The sequence below is a fragment of the Nerophis ophidion genome, linkage group LG18 (assembly GCF_033978795.1).
Source record: "Nerophis ophidion isolate RoL-2023_Sa linkage group LG18, RoL_Noph_v1.0, whole genome shotgun sequence".
Lineage (NCBI taxonomy): Eukaryota > Metazoa > Chordata > Actinopteri > Syngnathiformes > Syngnathidae > Nerophis > Nerophis ophidion.
The window spans coordinates 27,170,093-27,191,250 of NC_084628.1; the positions used below are offsets into that span (position 1 = coordinate 27,170,093).

A 21,158-nucleotide genomic window follows, 5' to 3' on the forward strand; every position below is an offset into this window, starting at 1 on the left:
ATTGTAGACCTGCACCAGACTGGGAAGAGTGAATCTACAATAGGTAGGCGGCTTGGTGTGAAAAAATCAACTGTGGGAGCAATTATCAGAAAATGGAAGACATACAAGACCACTGATAATCTCCCTCGATCTGGGGCTCCACGCAAGATCTCATCCCGTGGGGTCAAAATGATCATGAGAACGGTGAGCAAAAATCCCAGAACCACACGGGGGGACCTGGTAAATGACCTGCAGAGAGCTGGGACTAAAGTAACAAAGGTTACAATCATTATCACACTACGCCGGCAGCGAATCAAATCCTGCCAGACGTGCCCCCTGCTTAAGACAGTGCACGTCCAGGCCCGTCCGAAGTTTGCCAGAGAGCACATGGATTATACAGCAGAGGATTGGGAGAATGTCATGTGGTCAGATGAAACCAAAACAGAACTTTTTGGTATAACCTCAAATTGTCGTGTTTGGAGGAAAAAGAAGAATTTCCCAACTATACCAAAAATTTCTATTTTGGTTTCATTTGACCACATGACATTCTCCCAATCCTCTGCTGTATCATCCATGTATCCATTTTGGTATGAACTCAACTCGTCATGTTTGGAGGAAGAAGAATACTGAGTTGCATCCCAAGAACACCACACCTACTGTGAAGCATGGGGGTGGAAACATCATGCTTTGGGGCTGTTTTTCTGCTAAGGGGACAGGACGACTGATCCGTGTTAAGGAAAGAATGAATGGGGCCATGTATCGTGAGATTTTTTTAGCCAAAACCTCCTTCCATCAGTGAGAGCTTTGAAGATGAAACGTGGCTGGGTCTTCCAGCATGACAATGATCCCAAAGACACCACCCGGGCAACGAAGGAGTGGCTCCGTAAGAAGCATTTTAAAGTCCTGGAGTGGTCTAGCCAGTCTCCAGACCTTAACCCCATAGAAAATCTGTGGAGGGAGTTGAAAGTACGTGTTGCTCGGCGACAGCCCCAAATCATCGCTGCTCTCGAGACGATCTACATAGAGGAATGGGCCAAAATACCAGCTACTGTGTGTGCAAACCTGGTAAAGACCTATAGTAATAATTTGACCTCTGTTATTGCCAACAGAGGTTATATTACAAAGTATTGTGTTGAATTTTTGTTATTGACCAAATACTTATTTTCCGCCATAATTTACGAATTAATTATTTAAAATTCCTACTATGTGAATTCCTGGATTTTTTTTTTCACATTCCGCTCTTACAGTGGAAGTGTACCTATGATGAAAATTACAGACCTCTGTCATCATTTTAAGTGGGAGAACTTGCACAATCGGTGGCTGATTAAATACTTTTTTGCCCAACTGTATATATGCATATATAAACAGGTATATATATTCATATATATACATATGCAGACATATATATTCATATACATACACATATACATGAATATACACGCATATACATATATATATATATATACATATATACATATATATATATATATATATATATATACACACACACACACCCATATATATATGCATATATATATACTGTATATATACACACGCACATATATGTATATATATATTTATATATGCATACACACATATATATGCATATATATGTATATATACATGCTATACATGCATATATAAACATATATATAAAAACATATATATATATTTAAACATATATACTGTATATATATATGAACATATACATATATATAAACATAAACATATATATATACTGTATATATATAGAAAAATATACATATATATAAACATAAACATATATATATATATATATATATATATATATATATATATATATATACTGTATATATATATATATACACACACAAGCATATATACATTGATACAAATAATTAAATATATACATAAGTGTGTGTATATGGTCATCCTCGGTGGGATTAGCTATGTTTAACTTAGGTTGGACATGTTATTTTGCAGTAAAAAAAAAAAAAAGAGCGTACCCCAGAAATTTAAGTTTTTAAAGATAGTTCACGCTTAAATAACTTTTGGGATTGTTCAAGGTAAAGTCATGATTTCATTTTAATCTGAATGAGGATCTTCTGTGCCATATTTCACCCCAAAGCCCACGTGTGGCTTCACGTGCTGTTAATTGATGATGAAAGTGGTTGTTTTGTTGATATGTCACAGTGGCGAGCAATAAAAGGTCATATAAATTCCAGCGAGTCAGTAAATTTACCACAGGGGCTAGTGGTGTAATTATGCAACACAAGCTGCAGAATGAGTGCTGTGGAGCTGCGCTGCCCTCTGGTGGTGGTTTGAAGGTAGCAGAAGAAATGAAGTCATGCAGTCCATACAGTACAGAAAGTAGTACTTGCTGTAAATCATCTTGTGTATTCTCTATCATGATAATTTGTAGGAAGATTAAGTTCAAGGGTGTCCAAAGTGCTGTCCGGCACTATTACAAAATAAAAACACATACTGAGTGAAATAAACGAGAAAATAGGTGTCAGGTAAAAATAAAAAACTTCATGCTTCTCAAAACAGATCTCGATAACCTATATTATATATATATATATATATATATATATATATATATATATACATACATATATATATATACAGAGAGAGAGAGAGAGAGAGAGAGAGAGAGAGAGAGAGAGAGAGAGAGAGAGAGAGAGAGAGAGAGAGAGAGAGAGTATATCGATATACTCGATATATCGCGGGTTTGTCTCTGTGCGATACAGAAAATGACTATATCCTGATATTCAAGTATACGTTCTCACGCAGTTGCTTTTAGGTGCTGGCAATACACTGCAAGCTCTTCTCACTCTTTCTTGTCTCTCCATCTCACAGACAGCAAGCACACCTTCTTACATACGTATACGCCCCTGTAGAGCAAAGAGGTAGCAGCATGAGTAACGTTAGCTGTGATGCTAGCGGAGTCGTGCAAGTGGTAATACGAGAGAAAGAAGGTGCGAATCTGGTAACAAATGAATGAAGAATTAATTCCCAAGAAAAACAGCACGGGGTCCATCGCCTGGCCGTGGTTTGGCTTCAAGTGGGAATATGTCAAAAAGACAACTGTAATTTGTCAAAAGTGTGTGTGTGTGTGTGTGTGTATGTATATATATATATATATATATATATATATCAGGCTCGGATCTTTCTGTGTGGAGTTTGCATGTTCTCCCCGTGAACGCGTGGGTTCCCTCCGGGTACTCTGGCTTCCTCCCACTTCCAAAGACATGCACCTGGGGATAGGTTAATTGGCAACACTAAATTGGCCCTAGTGTGTGAATATGAGTGTGAATGTTGTTTGTCTATCTGTGTTGGCCCTGCGATGAGGTGGCGACTTGTCCAGGGTGTACGCCGCCTTCCGCCCAATTGTAGCTGAGATAGGCGCCAGCGCACCCCGCGACCCCAAAAGGGAATAAGCGGTAGTAAATGGATATATATACATATATACACACGTGTATATATATATATACATATATATATATATTTTTATATATTCTACATACATACATATAAACAAACCCCGTTTCCATATGAGTTGGGAAATTGTGTTAGATGCAAATATAAACAAAATACCCATATTCAGTTGAATATGCTACAAAGACAACATATTTGATGTTCAAACTGATAAACTTTTTTTTTTTGCAAATAATCATTAACTTTGGAATTTGATGCCAGCAACACGTGACAAAGAAGTTGGGAAAGGTGGCAATAGATACTGATAAAGTTGAGGAATGCTCATCAAACACTTATTTGGAACATCCCACGGGTGTGCAGGCTAATTGGGAACAGGTGGGTGCCATGATTGGGTATAAAAGCAGCTTCCATGAAATGCTAAGTAATTCACAAACAAGGATAGGTCGAGGGTCACAAATTTTTAAGCAAATTGTCGAACAGTTTTAGAACAACATTTCTCAACGATCTATTGCAAGGAATTTAGGCATTTTACCATCTACGGTCCGTAAAATCATCAAAAGGTTCAGAGAATCTGGAGAAATCACTGCACGTAAAGACCTACTGAAATGAGATTTTCTTATTTAAACGGGGATAGCAGGTCCATTCTATGTGTCATACTTGATCATTTCGCGATATTGCCATATTTTTGCTGAAAGGATTTAGTATTTAGTTGGTCGCTAATAAAAAAGCCTTGCCTGTACCGGAAGCAGCAGACGATGTGCGCGTGACGTCACTGGTTGTAGAGCTCCTCCCATCCTCACATTGTTTACAATCATAGCCATCAGCAGCTAGAGCAATTCAGACCGAGAAAGCGACAATTTCCCCATTAATTTGAGCGAGGATGAAAGATTCATGGATAATAGTGAGAGTGAAGGACTAGAAAAAAAAGAAAAGGTGAGGGCAGTGGGAGCTATTCAGATGTTATTAGACACATTCATTAGGATAATTCTGGAAAATCCCCTATCTACTTATTATGTTGCTATAGTGTTTTAGTGAGACTATATGGTACCTGAAAGTCAGAGGGGTGTGGCCACGGGTATGGTGACCGCCAGTGTCTCTGAGGAAAGCCACGCAGCTGCAGGAGGACGCAAGCTCTGCTCATGTCTACGGTAAGAGCCGACTTATTACCACAATTTTCTCACCGAAACCTGCCGGTTGACATGTGGTCGGGAACCATGTTCGCTTGACCGCTCTGTTCCATAGTTAAGCTTCACCTTTGGGAATTTTAAACAAAGAAACACCGGCTGCGTTTGTGTTGCTAAAGGCAGCTGCAATACACCGCTTCCCACCTCCATCTTTCTAATTTGACTTCTCCATTATTAATTGAAGAAATTGCAAAAGATTCAGCAACACAGATGTCCAGAATACTGTGTAATCATGCGATTAAAGAAGACTACTTATAGCTTGGATCGAGCTGGGAAAAATGTCCGCTACAACCGGTGACGTCAAACACATGCGTCATCATACGCGTCATCATACCGCGACGTTTTCAACAGGATACATCGCGCAAAATTTTAAAATTGCAATTTAGTAAACTAAAAAGGCCGTATTAGCATGTGTTGCAATGTTAAGATTTCATCATTGATATATAAACTATCAGACTGCGTGGTGGGTAGTAGTGGGTTTCAGTAGGCCTTTAAATGATATTACGGACCCTTCATTCCTCAGGCGGTACTGCATCAAAAACAGACATCAGTGTGTAAAAGATATCATCACATGGGCTCAGGAACACTTCATAAAACCACTGTCAGTAACTACAGATGGTTGCTACATCTGTAAGTGCAAGTTAAAACTCCACTATGCAAAGCAAAACCCATTTATCAACAACACCAAGGAACGCCGCTGGCTTCGCTGGGCCCGAGCTCATCTAAGATGGACTGATGCAAAGTGGAAAGTGTTCTGTGGTCTGACGAGTCCACATTTCAAATTATATTTGGAAACTGTGGACGTGGTGTACTCCGGAACAAAGAGGAAAATAACCATCCGGATTGTTATAGGCGCAAAGTTCAAAAGTCAGCATCTGTGATGGTATGGGGGTGTATTAGTGCCCAAGGCATGGATAACTTACACATCTGTGAAGGCACCATTAATGCTGAAATGTACATACATGTAATAATCATTGATTGATACAGGTTTTGTAGTAACATATGTTGTCATCCAAGCAACGTTATCATGGATGCCCCTGCTTATTTCAGCAAGACAATGCCAACCCACGTGTTACAACAGCGTGGTTTCGCAGTAAAAACATGTGCGTCTACTTTCCTGGCCCGCCTGCAGTCCAGACCTGTCTCACATCGAAAATGTGTGGCGCATTATGAAGCTTAAAATATGACAGCGGAGACCCCGGACTGTTGAACGACTAAAGCACTTTCAAAGCTTCAACAATTAGTTTCCTCAGTTCCCAAACGTTTATTGAGTGTTGTTAAAAGAAAAGGGGATGTAACACAGTGGTGAACATGCCCTTTCCCAACTACTTTGGCACGTGTTGCAGCCATGAAATTCTAAGTTAATTATTATTTGCAAAAAAAAAATAAAGTTTATGAGTTTGAACATCAAATACCTTGTCTTTGTTGTGCATTCAACTGAATATAGGTTGAAAAGGATTTGCAAATCATTGTATTCCGTTTATATTTACATCCAACACAATTTCCCAACTATACCAAAAATTTCTATTTTGGTTTAATCTGACCACATGACATTCTCCCAATCCTCTGCTGTATCATCCATGTATCCATTTTGGTATAAACTCAACTCGTCATGTTTGGAGGAAGAAGAATACCGAGTTGCATCCCAAGAACACCATACCTACTGTGAAGCATGGAGGTGGAAACATCATGCTTTAGGGCTGTTTTTCTGATAAGGGGACAGGATGATTGATCTGTGTTAAGGAAAGAATGAATGGGGCCATGTATCGTGAGATTTTAAGCCAAAACCTCCTTCCATCAGTGAGAGCTTTGAATGGTTGACCAAATACTTATTTTCCACCATAATTTACCAATAAATTCTTTAAAATTCCTACAATGTGAATTCCTGGGTTTTCTTTTTCACATTCTGTCTCTCACAGTTGAAGTGTACCTATGATGAAAATTACAGACGTCCGTCATCATTTTAAGTGGGAGAACTTGCACATTCGGTGGCTGACTAAATACTTTTTTGCCCCATTGTAGATGCTGACGAAGCAGATGTGTGTGTGGTTACTTGTAAAGGACAGGGCGGTCCTGCAGGGCCTCCATGGCTTGAGTCAATACGGGGCTGATATCGCACGTCTCCTGGGTCAGAGCCCGACACTCGTCTGTGTAGAGAGGAGCGGGAACATTTTACTTCCACTGTCACATCATTAGTTACGCCTGCACCGAGTGCAGCAGGTGGACGTACTTTGAGCCCAGCGGTAGAGTTGTTCGTACGCCGCCTCCTGCAAGATGGCCATCTGCTCCATGATCTCCAACCTGTGGCAAGAGCGCACAAGTCACGTGACCTGCGGTGTACCTATTCACTTGTAAGATGGAGGTGCACGCTACCCTGCAGTCTGCTGGTTGGTTCGCAGGAGTACTTTCACATCCTCGTGGATGCGCTTCACTCGGCTGAGCGCTTTAAAGAAGGCCTGCATCAAAAAGTGAGGAATCAGCGCTCCTAGGAAAACAACAAATCCTCTCAGTGTTCATTCTTACCTCGGTGATGGGTGCATCCCTGGACCCTCGCAGGGTGCTCATCTCCTCATTGGACAGCTGGAATTTGGCAAGGAAGGCCCGAGCCACCTGGGCTCTCACCTCCAGACGATGGCTGAAGGGCAAGATGGATTATTATCACGTTATTTCATATGTTATAAAGCTTTGTATTTAGGTCCGATCTTCCCTGTTTACTGTCAGTCTTGCACCTGTCGTTTGTATTCAAATTCAATTAATGCATGTGATAAATCACAAAAAACGATCGCATTAATCACACTTAAATTCTTACCGGAAAGGCGTGTATTCGTTAGCAAGTCAATTCATACCTCAATGCTAAGGATGGGTATTGTTCACATTTGAACAGATACAGTACCAATTCTTGGTACCAGGAAAACATTATTTGTTACTTCTGAGTGGCTTAATAAATGTTAATTGTTTGATGATAAAATGTTACTTTTTGAGGTAACATTAAAAAAATGAGCTTGTTACGACAACTGTGCTGTCCATATCTTGTTTTCTTATACCGATTGAGACTCATTTGCTATGCAGTTGCATTTCCAAGACATTAGATAACAAGATTGAATAGGTTAGCCACAGTATGTTGTTTAACTAGGAAGTAGCTTTTCCCAGGGAGCTGAACGTGTTATGTTGCGCCCTACAAAGTGTTAATACTGCAAGTATTGCGCTTGTTACAAACCAACTTTTTGATTGCAACATGCATCTTAATTGTGCTTTCCATTGCCAAATCGCTAATGCTGATAGCAACCTGTCTGTGACCAATACAATTAATGCTGTGAATATTTGGGCACCGCACGATTCTTAGGGGGTGAATTTTTGATTCAGAATCGATTCTCAATTCATAATCTATACTTTTTAAATAAGATTGGATGCCAGTTCTACGGTTGACTACATTCTTCCATAGAATAGATAAACATCTCTGATCAATTTTTATACTACTTGTTTGATAAAAATCTACCCAAACATTTAATAAAGTTAAATACAAATGAGTATCCAACACTTCTCTTTTCTAAAATAAATCTGTACAGCAGATATGATCATTTTAATTAACTATATGATTTGTCTCAGTGGCTGAGCAAAACAGATGAAAAAAAATTAATAATAATAATAATAAATAAATAAAAGATTTTGGCGACTTGTCCAAGGTGTAACCCGCCTTCTGCCCTTGTGCAGCTGAGATAGGCTCCAGCACCCCCCGCTACAAGCGGTAGAAAATGAAAGGATGAATGGATTTTTGGAATAAGATTTGTTAAATAAGAATTGCAATTAACCTAAAAAAATTAAAAATGTTGACACCCCTATATTCAAATAAAGCCCAAATAAAGCTAACAAGGTTATTGATATCAGCCAAACTCACTCATTAATGATCAGGATCAGACTCGGCAGCATAAAACCCTGATCGAAACACCCCTGCTTGTAACAAATTGATTACATCCAGTTGCAAAAACACTCCTTATCTATATTTGCCATTGTTGATTATCAACATAAAAAGCTAACAAGCTAGTTGATATCAGCCAAACTCACTCATGAAAGGTCGGCATCAGAATTAACAGCATAAAACTCTGACTGGAACACAATGATCAGTTCCAGTTGCAACATCACTCCCTATCTGTATTTGCCATTGTTCACTATCAGCAAAGAAAGCTAACAAGCTTATTGATGTCAGCCAAACTCACTCATGAATGATCAGGATCAAACTCGGCAGCATAAAACTCTGATCGAAAAACCCCTGCTTGTAACACATTGATTATATCCAGTTGCAAAAACACTCCTTATCTATATTTGCCATTGTTGTGTATGAACATAGAAAGCTAACAAGCTAGTTGATATCAGCCAAACTCACTCATGAAAGGTCGAGGTCAGAATTGACAGCATAAAACTCTGCTGGGAACACAATGATCAGTTCCAGTTGCAACATCACTCCCTATCTGTATTTGCCATTGTTCACTATCAGCAAAGAAAGCTAACAAGCTTATTGATGTCAGCAAAACTCACTCATGAATGATCGGCGATCAGAATCGGCGGCATAAAATTATGATTGGAACACAGTGATCAGTTCCATTTACTCCCTATCTCTATTTGCCATTGTTTACTATCGACAAAGAAACGTAACAAGATTATTGATATCAGTTAAACTCCCTCATTAATGATAGGGATCAGAGCCGCTGCATAAAACCCTGATAAAAACACCTCTGCTTATAACACGTTGAATACATCCAGTTGCAATAACACTCCCTATCTATATTTGCAATTTTTCACTATTGACAAAGAAAGCTAACAAGCAAGTTAATATCAGCCAATCTTATTCATGAATGGTCAGGGTCAAAATTGGCAGCATAAAACCCTAATTGGAACACTTTGATCAGTTCCAGTTGCAATAACACTCCCTTTATCTATTTGCCATTGTTCACAATCAACAAAGAAAGTTAACAAACCTATCAATATATGCAAAGAATAATCACGATTACCTAAAAAAAATTTAAATTTTAAATTCAATCTAAATTTGCATCAAGCTAGCGCATTTTGGAAGAGGAAAGCCTTACTTTACTTTCGAACACTTTCAACCAGTCATATATTTGCCTTGTTTGGTGTGGAAAATGGCAACATTACTTAGGGAGGAGGAGTTCTACCTAGCCTGCTCTCAGTGCTGCTTGAGTGATCGCTTCCGTGAGTCGATGTTTAGTCTGCAAACGAACGTGACGTCCCGTGCAACAAATGTGGCGCCGTTTGATTTTAGGTGAATTGATACCCGCTCCTACAGACAATATCCAGTGGGTGCCTATGAAAGTACCCAATTCGGTACCCGTCCCCAGTCAGTGCAAAATAAGTGAGGAGACTGACTGTTGTGTTATCTGGTCATTTGAGAGCAAATAAATGACGTAAAACATTTTTAAAAAATGTTTCTGTATGTCAAAATATTGGGATATTTCTTGAAGTTGAATTGAAATAATGCAAGCAAGTCATTTAATGCCATTAATCACAATTCTGATTTAAAAATGTATCTTTTGACCGCATTACTTCAAACATTAAAAATGAATCCGTTTCTGAATTGATTTAGCTTCTTCCCTTCCTGTGAGTGTGCTAAATTTGAAGAAACTTCAGTGCTGTCATTGCTCCAGCAGGTGGCGGTGTGACGCCTCTGCTGGTCAAGGCAAAGAGCTGTTGGTCCGTGTTACAACAGCCAGAAATAAATGGCAGTGGACGAGGCATCTCTATCTGGGGCTCTCTGGGCGATAGTTGCCATGGCAACTGTCACTATCAAACAGGGAACTCAGACGCGGCAACTCTCTGTCCTCGTCAAACCTGGCCGGGTCAGTAAATCAGCAGCTTGTTTTCGGGCAGGGCGAGCGCCACTCCGCCCTTGAGAGTGTAGGTTTTTATTTTGCCAGCCTCAAGCCAGATACAAGTAACACGCTGTGAATCTTCACACATTCACACACACGATGGAAACTACCTCATCGTGTGACAAAAAGAGGAGGTTAACCGTGTAAACATAATCCATTCATCCATCCATCCATTTTCTTCCGCTTATCCGAGGTCGGGTGGCCGGGGCAGCAGCCTAAGCAGAGAAGGCCAGACTTCCTTCTCCCCAGGCACTTCGTCCAGCTCCTCCTGGGGAATCCCGAGGCGTTCCCAGGCCAGCCCGGAGACATAGTCTTCCCAACGTGTCCTGGGTCTTCCCCACAGCCTCCTGCCGGTCGGCCGTGCCCTAAACATGTCATGACGCGGAGTCGAACCCGCGTTTCCTCGGCGGCTGGAACTGCGAGCGCCTCTGCTGACAGCGCGCTCAGACACGGCCCCACTCGTGCTGAGCGCACCACGGCCAAGCAGCAACGAGCCTGCATTCAATCAATGATCTACACACCTGGACTTGATGAAAGGGAGCAGCATAAAGACCAGCCGACCCGAGGAACCTTTGCCAGAACGTCGCTATCTTCCCAGTAAGCATTACGACTGGCATTCCCTCCCCTGTGCTATGCCCTTTGCTCTCTCCGTGTCTCCCTCGTTCATGTCCCTTGTGTCTTCCGCAGTCTCTCCCCTGTCTTCCGTGATCGTACCTTGCCTCTCTACATCCTTTCGGATTCCTGACTGCCTTCCTCGATCCACGACCTCCCTGCTCGGACCCAGACCACGCTGCCTCGCTCCTGCCCCCGACCTCTTTCCTGCTCACGAACTGCCTCTTTGCCTCGCCCCTCTGGATTTGACGAAAGATACAACCAACACTCACAGACAACAAACCCTGGTAACATTTACACTATTAATATTACACGTAGTCAACACTCAAGTCACTTAGAGTAGCATACACACGCCATGTAATCATCAAAGGTTTAAATAAACCTTGTGAACCGCAGTTGTGCCCTGGTTGTCGCCTCCTTCCCTCCTATGTACATAACAAAACACCTCCCTAGGAAGGCGTTCGGGTGGCATCCTGAGCAGATAATCATTATCATAAAAATCCAATTAAGTAAAATTTCTTACCAGTTCTATTATCACTGAAGGACGAGGAGTAAAAACAAGCAGGTGCAGACAAAAAAGGCATGCGAATCTGTTAAATAGCCGCTAAGCTAACGTGAAACAGCACTGAAATAGGGGCAAAGTAAAAATTTAAAAAGCCTGGATGAAACTGAATTTTTATATTTTTGTTAATGTTTACCAAATCAGGGAATATTTAGGTGGTGTTACGGCTCAGACTACTGCCAACGCCGCTCATCCATCTGTGATATTTGCAAAACTCACTCACTCATGATCAGCAATCAGAATGGGCAGCATAAAACCCCGATTGGAACACATCGATCAGTTCCATATGCAATAACACTCCCTATCTCTATTTGCCATTGTTCACTATCAGTAAAGAAAGCTAACAAGCTTATTGATATCAGCAAAACTCACTCATGAATGATCGGCGGTCAAAATCCGCAGCATAAAACCCTGATTGGAACTCAATGATAAGTTCCAGTAGCAATATCACTCCCCATCTTTATTTGCAAATGTTCACTATCAACAAAGAAAGCTAACAAGCTAATTGATATCAGCCAGTCTTATTCATGAATGATCGGTATCACGGTATCAAGATCGACAGCGTAAAACCCTGATTGGAACACAATGATCAGTTCCAGTTGCAATAACACTCCCCATCTCTATTTGCTATTGTTCACTATCAAGAAATAAAGCTAACAAGATTATTGATATTAGCCAAACTCACTCACTCATGATCAGCAATCAGAATGGGCAGCATAAAACCCCGATTGGAACACATCGATCAGTTCCATATGCAATAACACTCCCTATCTCTATTTGCCATTGTTCACTATCAGTAAAGAAAGATAAAAAGCTTAATAATATCTGCAAAACTCACTCATGAATGATTGACAATCAGAATCGGTAGCATAACTCACAATGATCAGTCCCAGCTGCAATACCACTCCCTATCTCTATTTGTCATTCCAAAGCTAACAACGCTAGCTGAGAACAAAAATCCAAGTGATTTAAAAGAGTAGTTTTTACTTTTGTTTAGTTTTTGTGTGCTACGACTTTGAATTACATGGCACAAGATGATATTACACTTGGGTCCTGTGTTGTTGTTCTCATTTTAATTGTGATTCAAATTTACAGTTAATACATGTGATCGATATCGGTGTTGATATCAGCCGATCTCACTCATGGATAACCGTTATTGGAATAGGCAGCATAAAATCCTGGTTGGAACATCTCTAGTTGGAAAACATCGATAAGTTCCAGTTGCAATGAAACTACATATCTCTATTTGTTTACTACCAGCAAAAAAGGCTAACAAGCCAATTAATATCAGCTGATCTCACTCACGGGTGATCGTTCATTGAATCAGCACCAAACTCACTCATTAATGACCGAGATCAGACTCGGCAGCATAAACCCCTGATTGGAACACAATGATCAGTTCCAGTTGCAATAACACTCCATATCTCTATTTGCCATTGTTCACTATTGACAAAGAACGCTGACAAGTTAGTTGATATCAGTCAATCTTAATCATGAATGGTTGGGGTCAAAATCAGCAGCATAAATCCCTGATTGGAACACATCAGTTCCAGTTGCAATAATACTCCCTATATCAATTTGCCATTTTTCACGATCGACCAAGAAAGCTAACAAGCTAGTTGATATCCGGCAAACTCAGTCATTAATGATCGTCAATCAGAATCGGCAGCATAAAACCCTGATTGGAACACATCGACAAGCTCTAGATGCAATAACACTCCCTATCTCCATTTGCCATCGTTCACTATCAATAATGACAGCTAACAAGCTTATTGATATCAGTCAAACTCACTCATAAAGATACGGATCAGACTCAGCAGCAAAAAACCCTGATCGAAACACCCCTGCTTATAACACATTGATTACATCCAGTTGCAATAACATTCCTTATCTATATTTGCCATTGTTCACTATTGACAAAGAAAGCTAACAAGCAAGTTGATATCAGTCAAACTCACTCATGAATTATCGGCGATCAAAATCGGCAGCATAAAACCCTGATTGGAACACATTGATCAGTTCCAGTTGCAATATCACTCCCTATTTCTACTTGCCATTGTTTACTATGGACAAAGAAAGCTAACAAGACCATTGATATCAGCCAAACAATGATGGGATCAGACTCGGCAGCATAAAATCCTGATCGAAACACCCCTGCTTGTAACAAATTGATTACATCCAGTTGCAATAACATTCTTTATCTATATACTCCATTGTTCATTACTGACAAAGAAAGCTAACAAGCTAGTTGATACCAGCCAATCTTATTCATGAATGGTCAGGGTCAAAATCGGCAGCATAAAACCCTGATTGGAACACATCGATCAATTCCAGTTGCAATAACATTCTCTATATCTATTAGCCAGTGTTCACTATTGACAAAAAAAGCTAACAAGCTTATTAATATCTGCATTATCACTCATGAATGATTGGCGATCAGAATCAGCAGCATAAAACCCTGATAGGAACACAATGATCAGTTCCAGTTGCAATAACACTTCCCATCTCTACATGCTATTGTTCACTATTGACAAAGAAAGCCAACAGGGTAATTGATATCAGCCGATCTCACTCATGGATGATCGGTATCAGAATTGGCAGAGTAAAAATCTGACTGGAGCACATTGATCAGTTCCAGTTGCAATAACATTCCCAATCTCTATTTGCCAGTGTTCACTATTTACAAAGAAAGCTAACAAGCTTATTAATATCTGCAAACTCACTAATGAGAGATTGGCGATCAGAATCGGCAGCATAAAAATCTGACTGGAGCACATCGATCAGTTCCAGTTGCAATAACATTCTCTATCTCTATTTCTCAGTGTTCACTATTTACAAAGAAAGCTAACTAGCATATTGATATCATTCAAACTCACTCATGAATGATCGCGATTAGAATCGGCAGCATAAAACCCTAATTGGAACACATCGATCAGTTCCAGTTGCAGTAACACTCCCTATCTGTATTTGTCATTGTTCACTGTCAAGGATGGACGCTAACAAGCTAATTGATAAGAAGCATAACAAGGGACTGAAACGGGGACATCACAAACCCAAAGGCTGACATTTCAACACTGAACACGAGCTCTGACATTTCAGATCATTTGCTGAAATGGGTAGAGAAAAAAAGTGCAGTTGTGTAAGAGTCGCAGGAGGAGAGTCGTTCATCAAACCTAAAGGCGCGCACGTTTTCCCCGAACACGTCCGAGTCTGGCCGTGCTCGTCTTCGCGCAACGCGAGCAGCTCCCGCTCGGCTTGTTTGTTATTTGCAGGAATAAAGCCGCTGATAAGATGCAAATGTATGCATGGAGTTTTAATCGCATCTAATTGGATTATCCTTTTTTGTTTTGGAAACTGCTCTTGCATGTACAGGCGTCAAGGACTGAACCGTCTCCGAGCAAATTGCTTTGCCAAGACACGGTCCTGACAATTGGAGTAAAAATTCTCACGTCTGCAGCTACACTGGCTTCCACTCTCCTGTGAAGGTTTTGGAGTGTGTCTGTGAGAGTTTCTGCCCATCAAGGAGGTCGGAGGTCACCTATGCTGGATGACAAGTGCCCTTCATCTACTAAAGTGCAGCCGTTTTGTGAATGCACCTTGGAATGTTGTAAAAACAGGACAAACTGATTGTTAATACGATGCATTATGAGATCTTGCACTCCTTTGTCACCAAGCTAAGATGTTCAGATAGATATACTGACCTTGACTGGAATAGTTTTGGTATCATTAATCTAGAAATTGGATATGTAGATTTTATCCATCCATCCATCCATCACCTTCCGCTTATCCGAGGTCGGGTCGCGGGGGCAGCAGCCTAAGCAGGAAAGCCCAGACTTCCCTCTCTCCAGCCACCTCGTCTAGCTCTTCCCGGGGGATCCCGAGGCGTTCCCAGGCCAGCCGGGAGACATAGTCTTCCCAACGTGTCCTGGGTCTTCCCCGTGGCCTCCTACCAGCTGGACGTGCCCTAAACACCTCCCTAGGGAGGCGTTCGGGTGGCATCCTGACCAGATGCCCGAACCACCTCATCTGGCTCCTCTCGACGTGGAGGAGCAGCGGCTTTACGTTGAGCTCCTCCCGGATGGCAGAGCTTCTCACCCTATCTCTAAGGGAGAGCCCCGCCATCCGGCGGAGGAAACTCATTTCGGCCGCTTGTACCCGTGATCTTATCCTTTCGGTCATGACCCAAAGCTCATGACCATAGGTGAGGATGGGAACGTAGATCGACCGGTAAATTGAGAGCTTTGCCTTCCGGCTCAGCTCCTTCTTCACCACAACGGATCGATACAACGTCCGCATTACTGAAGACGCCGCACCGATCCGCCTGTCAATCTCACGATCCACTCTTCCCCCACTCGTGAACAAGACTCCTAGGTACTTGAACTCCTCCACTTGGGGCAGGGTCCCCTCCCCAACCCGGAGATGGCACTCCACCCTTTTCCGGGCGAGAACCATGGACTCGGACTTGGAGGTGCTGATTCTCATTCCGGTCGCTTTGCACTCGGCTGCGAACCGATCCAGTGAGAGCTGAAGATCCCGGCCAGATGAAGCCATCAGGACTACATAATCTGCAAAAAGCAGAGACCTAATCCCGTGGCCACCAAACCGGATCCCCTCAACGCCTTGGCTGCGCCTAGAAATTCTGTCCATAAAAGTTATGAACTGAATCGGTGACAAAGGACAGCCTTGGCGGAGTCCAACCCTCACTGGAAATGTGTTCGACTTACTGCCAGCAATGCGGACCAAGCTCTGACACTGATCATACAGGGAGCGGACTGCCACAATAAGACAGTCCGGTACCCCATACTTTCTGAGCACTCCCCACAGGACTTCCCGAGGGACACGGTCGAATGCCTTCTCCAAGTCCACAAAGCACATGTAGACTGGTTGGGCAAACTCCCATGCACCCTCAAGAACCCTGCCGAGAGTATAGAGCTGGTCCACAGTTCCACGACCAGGACGAAAACCACACTGTTCCTCCTGAATCCGAGGTTCGACTATCCGGCGAAGCCTCCTCTCCAGTACACCTGAATAAACCTTACCGGGAAGGCTGAGGAGTGTGATCCCACGATAGTTGGAACACACCCTCTGGTCCCCCTTCTTAAAGAGAGGGACCACCACCCCGGTCTGCCAATCCAGAGGTACCGCCCCCGATGTCCACGCGATGCTGCAGAGTCTTGTCAACCAAGACAGCCCCACAGCATCCAGAGCCTTAAGGAACTCCGGGCGGATCTCATCCACCCCCGGGGCCTTTCCGCCGAGGAGCTTTTTAACTACCTCAGTGACCTCAGCCCCAGAAACAGGAGCGTCCACCACAGATTCCCCAGGCACCGCTTCCTCAAAGGAAGACGTGTTGGTGGGATTGAGGAGGTCTTCGAAGTATTCCCTCCACCGATCCACAACATCCGCAGTCGAAGTCAGCAGAACACCATCCGCACCATACACGGTGTTGATAGTGCACTGCTTCCCCTTCCTGAGGCGGCGTACGGTGGTCCAGAATCGCTTCGAAGCCGTCCGGAAGTCGTTTTCCATGGCTTCCCCGAACTCTTCCCATGTCCGAGTTTTTGCCTCCGCGACCGCTAAAGCTGCACACCGCTTGGCCCGTCGGTATCCGTCCACTGCCTCCGGAGTCCTATGAGCCAAAAGAACCCGATAGGACTCCTTCTTCAGCTTGACGGCATCCCTCACTGCTGGTGTCCACCAACGGGTTCTGGGATTACCGCCACGACAGGCACCAACAACCTTGCGGCCACAGCTCCAATCAGCCGCCTCGACAATAGAGGTTCGGAACATGGTCCACTCGGACTCAATGTCCCGCACCTCCCTCGTGACATGTTCAAAGTTCTCCCGGAGGTGTGAATTGAAACTCTCTCTGACAGGAGACTCTGCCAGACGTTCCCAGCAGACCCTCACAATGCGCTTGGGCCTGCCAGGTCTGTCCGGCATCCTCCCCCACCATCGCAGCCAACTCACCACCAGGTGGTTATCGGTAGAAAGGTCCGCCCCTCTATTCACCAGAGTGTCCAGAACATGAGGCCGCAAATCCGATGACACAACTACAAAGTCGATCATGGAACTGCAGCCTAGGGTGTCCTGGTGCCAAGTGCACATATGGACACCCTTATGTTTGAACATGGTGTTTGTTATGGACAATCCGTGACGAGCACAAAAGTCCAATAACAAAACACCACTCGGGTTTAGATCCGGGCGACCATTCTTCCCAATCACGCCTCTCCAGGTTTCACTGTCGTTGCCAACATGCGCGTTGAAGTCCCCCAGTAGGATAAGGGAATCACCCGGGGGAGCACTTTCCAGTACTCCCTTGAGTGTACCCAAAAAGGGTGGGTATTCTGAACTGCTGTTTGGTGCGTAAGCACAAACAACAGTCAGGACCCATCCCCCCACCCAAAGGCGAAGGGAAGCTACCCTCTCATCCACTGGGTTGAACTCAAACGTGCAGGCTTTGAGCCGGGGGGCAACGAGAGTTGCCACCCCAGCCCGTCACCTCTCACTGCCGGCAACGCCAGAGTGGAAGAGGGTCCAGTCCCTCTCGAGAGAACTGGTTCCAGAGCCCTTGCTGTGCGTCGAGGTGAGTCCGACTATATCCAGCCGGAACTTTTCTACCTCGCGGACTAGCTCAGGCTCCCCCCCCCCCAGTGAGGTGACGTTCCACGTCCCAAAAGCTAGCTTCTGTAGCCGAGGATCGGACCGCCAAGTGCCCTGCCTTCGGCTGCCGCCCAGCTCACAATGCACCCGACCTCTATGGCCCCTTCTATGAGTGGTGAGCCCATTGGAGGGATGACCCACGTTGCCTCTTCGGGCTGTGCCTGGCCGGGCCCCATGGGGACAAGCCCGTCCACCAGGCGCTCGCCATCGTGCCTCAACTCCGGGCCTGGCTCCAGAGCGGGGGCCCGGTGACCCGCGTCCGGGCGAGGGAAATCTGAGTTCATTTTGTTGTAATTCCATAGAAATCTTTGAGCTGCTCTTTGTCTGATCACTCACCTAGGACCTGTTTGTCTTGGGAGACCCTACCAGGGGGCATGAAAGCCCCCAGACAACATAGCTCCTGGGTTTATTGGGACACGCAAACTCCTCTACCACGGTAAGGTAGCAGCTCAGAGAGGAGTATGTAGATTTTACAACCAAATTCAATTTAAGTTATTATTATGTAGATTTTACAATAACTTAAATTGAATTTGGTTTTGATTCAATTCTCTATTCAACAAAATTCTCGATTTAAACTGATTCTTACAATATATTTCATATACAAATTATTACTGGTGCACAAAAAAATCGATTCAGCTCAGAAACCCGATTCTTATTCATCTCGATTCTTAGTCAAAATTTTCATAAAACAATAATAAAAAAATAAGAATACTTTTTTTTTTACTTTTCATGCAACCAAATAGCGTTGAATTGAGAATCCATTCTTAATCGAATCGTTACCGCAGGAAATCGATATATGATGGAATCATTAGGTGCCCAAATATTCACACTCCTATTTACAGTAAATTCCGGACTATAAGCCGTTACTTTTTTCCAGCACTTTGAACCCTGCGGCTTATAAAAAAGTATGGCTAATTTATGGATTGTTCTTTGCTGAAAATATCAGCAAAGACACTGAAAAGGTGTGTTACTGTTTTTGCTATGGCGCCATCTTTTGGGTGAGTTGGCTCACTGCAGAGGCTGTGGTGCTTTAGTTTTAGTCTTTTAGTGAAAATTTTGTTCCGTCTACTAGCTGTCCATAGCGTTCCTACTCGAATGGATTCTTCATTCATCACTCCAAGCAACATTTACTTGTTTTACAATATAACTAAAACAATTCTTACTTACTAAACCGTCCCATGTATGATGTCTGTAGGAGTGTTTTAATGCACATTTGTACGTGCTATCGTAATGCAATGAAGCTAGGTCGTTAGCATTTGCTAACATGCTAACACTTTTAGGAGTGTTTGTGTTAGTATTATTAAATTACAATGGCATACTTCTTTTGTTTCAGTTTCATAAATTCTTCAGTAAATTCACTAAAATGTCACAGTGGAATTATTGAGTCTGTTGGACTAATTGGAGAGCTAGGATGCGCAACTAGTGGGTCCATGACCATGACTTCTGCTTTGTTTGATCAGCCGTTTAGCTGCGGTGTTACAGACAGCGTTTGGAAACAACTATGATATGTAAATAAACTTTTATAAATATTTATGTGTAAATAACTTATTCAACAACGTATATATCTGCGGCTTATAGTTCGGTGCGCTTAATATACAGAAAATATATATAAATGCTCCTGCTTAGTCCAAAGATGGCCTGAAATGGTTTTTAAAAAATATATCAATTCTTAAAAATCCAAATCGATTAAAAATTGTAACAAATAAAAATCACTATTTGGATATGAACCCAATTTTTTTTCCAGCACCCAAAATGACGTGCATAGGTCGAATGCTAACGACGCTAACTTCATCACATTACGAAAGTAGTACAAATGTGCATGAAAACACTCCTACGGACATCACACATGGGACGCTTTAGTAGTAAGAATTGTTTTAGTTATATTGTAAAACTTACAAACTGGCGTCCATTCATTGGAGGCTAACGACGCTAGCTTCATCACATTACGAAAGCACGTACAAAAGTGCATGAAAACACTGCTATGGACATCACACGTGGGACGCTTTAGTAGTAAGAATTGTTTTAGTTATATGGTAAAACTTACAAAATGACGTTCATACGTCGAATGCTAACTACGTTTGCGTCATCACATTACGAAAGCACATACACATGTGCATGAAAACACTCCTACAGGCATCACACATAGGATGGTTTAGTAGTAAGGATTGTTTTAGTTATATTGTAAAACTTACAAAATGATGTTTATATGTCGAATGCTAGCGAAGCAAGCTTCATCACATTTCGAAAGCACGTACAAATGTGTATGAAAATACTCCTACGGACATCACACAAGGAATGGTTTAGTATTAATAATTGTTTTAGTTATATTGTAAAACTTACAAACTGACATCCATACATCGAATGCTAATGACGCTAGCTTCATCACATTACGAAAGCACGTACAAATGTGCATGAAAACCCTCCTACGGACATCACACATGGGACGCTTTAGTAGTAAGAATTTTTTTAATTACAAAATGACGTCCATATGTCGAATGCTAACAACGCTAGTTTCCTCACATTATGAAAGTAGTACAAATGTGCATGAAAACACTTCTACAGGCATCACATATGGGACAGTTAAGTAGTAAAAATTGTTTTAGTTATATTGTAAAAACCTACAAAATGACGTCCATAGGTCATTTTGATGTAACTTTCTGGAAAACGTTTGTCACAAAGCGACCAAGCGAAAGTCTCCAATAATCGATGGATTGATAAAAATGAAAAGTTTTCGTCCATTTAGAATAGGTCATAAGTGACACAAACAAATACCAGAAGGTAAGCGCCGAAGTGCCACAGCAGTGCAAAGTACGCAGAGAATGAGTTCACTTCTCTTGCAGAATATTTCACGAGAACACG

At 42.4% G+C, this 21,158-nt stretch overlaps 1 protein-coding gene across 1 annotated transcript in view; it reads right to left on the minus strand.

Moving 5' to 3' along the window:
• Positions 1 to 21,158, minus strand: part of cog6 (component of oligomeric golgi complex 6) — a 76,362-nt gene that overhangs the window by 29,102 nt on the left and 26,102 nt on the right. Inside the window, exons 5-8 of the mRNA XM_061877874.1 lie at positions 7,104 to 7,215; positions 6,954 to 7,036; positions 6,811 to 6,881; positions 6,634 to 6,727 (exon numbers count right to left, since the gene is read on the minus strand). Coding sequence (XP_061733858.1) covers positions 6,634 to 6,727; positions 6,811 to 6,881; positions 6,954 to 7,036; positions 7,104 to 7,215 — 360 coding nt within the window. The remainder of the gene's footprint in view (positions 1 to 6,633; positions 6,728 to 6,810; positions 6,882 to 6,953; positions 7,037 to 7,103; positions 7,216 to 21,158) is intronic.